Source organism: Mus caroli, unplaced genomic scaffold, assembly GCF_978045245.1.
Source record: "Mus caroli unplaced genomic scaffold, Mus_caroli_1 scaffold_17, whole genome shotgun sequence".
Lineage (NCBI taxonomy): Eukaryota > Metazoa > Chordata > Mammalia > Rodentia > Muridae > Mus > Mus caroli.
This window is the reverse complement of record NW_028227272.1, coordinates 53,151,501-53,157,500: the sequence shown is the minus strand read 5'-3', so window position 1 is coordinate 53,157,500 and position 6,000 is coordinate 53,151,501. Positions and strand designations below refer to the sequence as shown.

Sequence of the window (6,000 nt, the reverse complement as noted above, 5' to 3'; positions counted from 1 at the left end):
ATCAACCTTTAAAAAATAAAAATAAAGTTAAAATATAAATTATTAAATTATATATAAACATGTATTTATATGGAATATGCAAAGTTTTATATAAGTTATATTAATATATTATTAATTAGATTTCTCATATAAAATAGCTAGTAGGTGGTAATATTCTATAGCTAAACTCTATACAGTAAAGTATCTGCTAAGACATAACAGATTATACTTTCCTATGTTTTAATAAATCTCTACAATTCAAAATTTCCTACATTATACAAATCTTTTGTGTAATTTTTAACTTTCAATAAGTGCTATCATAAAGCAAAGATTTCCCGATGCTCCAATTTACACTTCTAAATTTGAATCTCAAATGAACTTTTTTAGCATTCAGAAAGGCCAGCACTCAAGTCTTTCTGGAGGCCAGGAGCTGGACAATAAACAAGTAACAAGGCAGCTTTCCCCTAAATACGTGCTTTCAGTGTATATGTGACAGAACATACGTGACAGGAAACCATCAGATCCACAACCAAAGGGTGGTGGTGACAAATGGCAGCTCAAAACACTCTCCTGGCACATCCTCTTAGAGGTTAGAGACACAACCATGAGTGGACTACAGGCTACAATCTCACAATCAGCAGGGCATCATTTGAGGGGCAAGTGCAGTAATTTAATAAAACTATAACTGTACCAGAAAAATGTCACAAAGCCCAGTGTCATCCACAATTGATGTCATCTCGGCACCAAAGCACTTAGACAAGAAAACTGAATCTTTAAATGTAATTTGATAGTTTCTATGTAACTAGTTATTGCTTTTTCCTGGGCTTTCCACTGCTTAAAAGGGGAGAAAAAAATTACTCAAAGCAATAAAAGTAATCTCCAATATTCTGCCTTACCAACCGAAAACATATGAAAGATGATCTACCAAGAAGCACCTTTAAAAAGAGAACTTAAATAAACACCGAAGTACCTAAGCTGAAAAATACTTTAATAAGCAAATTTATTTCCTTATTATATTTTCACATATAAGATGTACAATTTCTAAAAACATACATTGCTACTCCAGGATTTTCAATAAGCTCTTGAATGTTTCCAAATTGTGGTGAGTCACTTTTTCTCATGCAGACACAAAATTAAATGAAATGACACCTATTATTTTCATGATAATTTGCATGTCACTCATCGACAATACTACTTCCACCACTCGCCAGGAACATAATAGTAAAACTCAAAACTTCCCAACAGGGAAACTACTTGAAAGCAGGAGCAGCAGCACTAGTAAAGCTACTAATATGGACACAGCTCATACTTCTGAACGGGTCCCGTGTTCCTGACTTCCTGCCATTCCTCCTCTGGACTTGAAGTAATAGAGAGCGAGTAGCAACCACTACTTTGTTTATGTAGGAAGGTGTAAGTAGGCTTGATGGTGTCTGAATTTGAGGGCTGGGGAAAAAAAAAAAAGACTCTTGTAAGTACATGAAAACAAATATCAATTTTGAAAAACACATGAGGTAAAAATCTACATTTGTAACTGAAAAAACTGCAACTAAAATAAAATTATATCAAAAAGTAACAACTACACTTTTAAATTTCCTATGCATATATAATCAAATAAAAATACTTTTGATCAAAAGATTTCACATACGATATAATGGCTAAAGTTTAACCTATAGTCCTACTTCCAGACATGAGTTCCAAAATTAAAGAAGAAATCAACTTTGTGTCTCAAAATAATTAAAACAGGTAATAATAATAATCCTATGACAAACTAAATTTTATATTAAAAGAGACTGAGTTCACATCATAAATTGGCATCCCATTATTAAATGATGATATATGAAGTTGTGTATGCAATATAGTAATATTTTCTGATTCATCTAACACTATGTATAGGCCTTACCGCCACAGAGCCTCAGAGTATATGTCTGTACATATGTACTGCATGTGTGCCACAGCCACTTGGGAAGAAACACTTTTCCTTCTAGACATGAATGACAACTATAGAAGCTATAGGTAGATTATCAATCTATAAAAAGGCAAAACTTATTTTATTTGATCTACCATTAACATTGTACATATATGGGCGTTTATGATGTGTGTGTATGGGCATGCATGTGCCACACATGTGCGTGGAAGTTGGTTCTCTCCTTCCAGCTTCTGTGGGTTCCAGAAACTTGCACAACAAGCACGTTACCCAGTAAGCCCTCTAAAAGTCTCCTAGATATAACACTTTTTTTTTTTTTTTTGGTTTTTTTTCGAGACAGGGTTTCTCTGTATAGCCCTGGCTGTCCTGGAACTCACTCTGTAGACCAGGCTGGCCTCGAACTCAGAAATCCGCCTGCCTCTGCCTCCCTAGTGCTGGGATTAAAGGCGTGCGCCACCACACCTGGCTAGATATAACACTTCTAATTACTATTCCTTGACATAATGTTAGACTTACAGAATGTTGAAAAAAGAAAATCCTGTCTATATTCTCTTAATCTTCATATCAGAAATCAGTAAAATCTGACTATTAGCATAGTAGCTGAGGACTTCGGTCTGCTCTCACTACCTTTCCCTCCCAAACCCTTTGCTAGCCTTGTCTTGTCCTTCAGAGCCTTAGTAGTAAGATAATAATGGCCACTTCTTTTAGCCATTAGTCCCCAGTGGGTCTGCCTCCTTCTCTTGACATAAGAGCTGGATTACACATCACTGAGAAGATTACAGCATGTTTGCCCTGCTCAATGTGAGGTGTGCCTTACTGCAGACGGTGCTAACAACTATGCTCACATGTTTACGGGGCCACCTGCCAGGACCCTTCACTACAGAGCACTACTGTCATTTTCTAATTCAGTGAATGTTTGGGGAAAGGGGCTTGAGGCTATACACGTATGGTAGCTCTCCAGAGTTTTCAACCATTAAATTCAGAATGCACTCAAGACTTTGGCCAGCAACAATCTTAAGTACAGTATTTCAGTTGTAACTTTGTATTTTATTTATTTTTTACAGTTACTGAATTCTACTCTAAGAACTGTCCCCCACTTATTACTTCATTCAAGTTGTCACCCCCATCTGTATCAGTACAGACCCAGGACGTTTATGATGTCCTTTGGTTACAATTTCGTCCCACCACTATTGATTTTGTTAAGGAAACTTTCCAGCTGCTTTATGTTGGTTCTTGTATGCTTTTAACCAAAGCTTTTTCCTCTCTACCATTATGCTAATGATGTTAATAATATACTAACCTGAGACACTGACTTCTTCTTCATGTCTGCCCCAGCAGCAGCGGGGAGAGCGGAAGCTGAAGCATAGTAATAGTGAAGAAAAGAGATTTCTTGTGGAGAGAGATCCTGAAACAAAGGAAGTGCCTGGACCCAGGGCAATGGACAAGACAGGTGTAAATTTCCATTTTTTGTACTGATTTCCATCATAATATCTTTCAATTTCAATTCTTCTCTTTGTGAAATGGAACTGTTTAACTCAAGGAAAATAAATTCATTGGCTTTTGCTATAAAAGAAAAAAGAAACCAATTTTTATTTTACAGGCAATTATAATTAATCTAACAGTGAATAACAGTAAGAGTTTTATATAAAACCCAACCAATATTTTGTATGTTAGGTAATAACAGACAAGTTTAAATTCCAAAATTTAACAGCTAGTAATCAAGAACCCAAAATCACAATTTTTAGGCTCCTATTCTACCTCACTGGACTGAAATTTTCAAACAGTACCTACGTCTATCTGCTGTACCTAGCAGCTAAAAAGTGCTAGTATTTGCTAATGAGTGTATAAACGAATGAATGATACTTATGTCATTATCTATGCTACTCTAGCCTCCATGATGGATCCACCTACAAATTTAAAAAGCATTCTGATTAACCACCCCTTTCCTTTTTTACCCAACCATTTCAATAATGGTCACAAAAACAAACAAACAAAAAAAACTATCAACCTACCCATGTGATTGTGAATGGCTCTTTACAATTTTATAATTTCTTGTTATCTAATTATGAATTTCCCTATTGTATATAATTAGAACAGAAAATGGTTAATTTAGGGGTATAACTCACTACAACATGTTGCATATATTTAAAAAGTAGAGGATAGGAAGAGATCAAAGACGTTAGAACAAATATTACTAATTGTATTTACCTAATCCTAAATCAGATGCCAGTGAGACTTGAAAAATAAACAGAGTTGGATTTTTCAAGATATATATATATATATATATATATATAGCCATGTGTGTGTTATCGGACCTCACAGAAAAGCACTGAACTCAAGTCTTAGAAGTCTCATTTGCACATAAGCTAAATTTATTTATCAGAAACTAAGAAAACAGAATATAAAGATATCTATATTTTACTTAACCTGACTATTGTGTCACTGTTTATAATGAAATAACGAGCAGGAAAAAAATCTTTAAAAAAGTAACCCAGGATAATATAACTTTCTCTAAAGTCACGCATTAGCCCATAAAGTAAGATGTAACAAATACAAAAGAAACAAAACAATTTTTGTATCAATTCAGATCATAAGATGAATCTAATCCATAGCAAGAAAAAAACTAAAATACTTGAAGACTAAATACTCTTGAGAGACCAACCACTGGGTCATTGAAGAAATTAGGCAGGAATGAAAATCTAAAATTCCTAGAATCAAATGAAATGAAAGCACAACTCGTCAGAATCACTGGGATAGAACAAAGGCTGTCAGGGGAAGAGTTTATAGCGATGAGTTCTTACATCAAATTAAAAAATCAGAGAACTCGCAAGTAAGTCAATGGTGTACTTCAAAGCCTTGGGAAACAAGAACAAGCCAAACCAAAACTCAGTAGATAAAAAGAAATAGGGTACTAATATCCAATATATATAAAGAACTCAAGAAGGTGGACTCCAGAAAATCAAATAACCCCATTAAAAAATGGGGCTCAGAGCTGAACAAAGAATTCTCACCTGAGGAATACTGAATGGCTGAGAAGCACCTGAAAAAATGTTCAACATCCCTAATCATCAGGGAAATGCAACTCAAAACAACCCTGAGATTCCATTTCACTCCAGTCAGAATGGCTAAGATCAAAAATTCAGGTGACAGCAGATGCTGGCAAGGATGTGGAGAAAGAGGAACACTCCTCCATTGTTGGTGGGATTGCAAGCTTGTACAACCACTCTGGAAATCAGTCTGGCGGTTCCTCAGAAACTTGGTCATAGTACTACCGGAGGATCCAGCAATACCTCTCCTGGGCATATATCCAGAAGATGTCCCAACCGGTAAGAAGGACACATGCTCCACTATGTTCATAGCAGCCTTATTTATAATAGCCAGAAGCTGGAAAGAACCCAGATGCCCCTCAACAGAGGAATGGATACAGAAAATGTGGTACATCTACACAATGGAGTACTACTCAGCTATTAAAAAAAAAAATGAATTTATGAAATTCCTAGGCAAATGGATGGACCTGGAGGGCATCATCCTGAGTGAGGTAACACAATCACAAAGGAACTCGCACAATATGTACTCACTGATAAGTGGATATTAGCCCAGAAACTTAGGATACCCAAGATATAAGATACAATTTGCTAAACGCATGAAATTCAAGAAGAACGAAGACCAAAGTGTGGACACTTTGCCCCTTCTTAGAAATGGGAACAAAACACCCATGGAAGGAGTTACAGAGACAAAATTTGGAGCTGTGACAAAAGGATGGACCATCTTGTGATTGCCATATGCAGGGATCCATCCCATAATCAGCTTCCAAACGCTGACACCATTGCATACACTAGCAAGATTTTGCTGAAAGGACCCAGATATAGCTGTCTCTTGTGAGACTATGCCGGGGCCTAGCAAACACAGAAGTGGATGATCACAGTCAGCTATTGGATGGATCACACAGTCCCCAATGGAGGAGCTAGAGAAATTACCCAAGGAGCTAAAGGGAACTGCAACCCTATAGGTGGAACAACAATATGAACTAACCAGTACCCCGGAGCTCTTGTCTCTAGCTGCATATGTATCAAAAGATGGCCTAGTCGGCCATCACT

The 6,000-nt window shown here is 36.4% G+C and overlaps 1 protein-coding gene across 7 annotated transcripts in view; it reads right to left on the bottom strand.

Annotated features, from left to right (window-relative positions):
• Senp7 (SUMO specific peptidase 7) overlaps positions 1 to 6,000 on the bottom strand; it is a 116,061-nt gene that overhangs the window by 16,151 nt on the left and 93,910 nt on the right. For all 7 annotated transcript variants that reach the window (XM_029470363.2, XM_029470364.2, XM_029470365.2 and 4 more), the window contains 3 exons: positions 3,204 to 3,466; positions 1,289 to 1,422; positions 1 to 6 (listed from right to left, as the gene is read on the bottom strand). The exon at positions 1 to 6 is cut by the window's left edge and continues 111 nt beyond it. In XM_029470363.2, coding sequence (XP_029326223.1) covers positions 1 to 6; positions 1,289 to 1,422; positions 3,204 to 3,466 — 403 coding nt within the window. The remainder of the gene's footprint in view (positions 7 to 1,288; positions 1,423 to 3,203; positions 3,467 to 6,000) is intronic.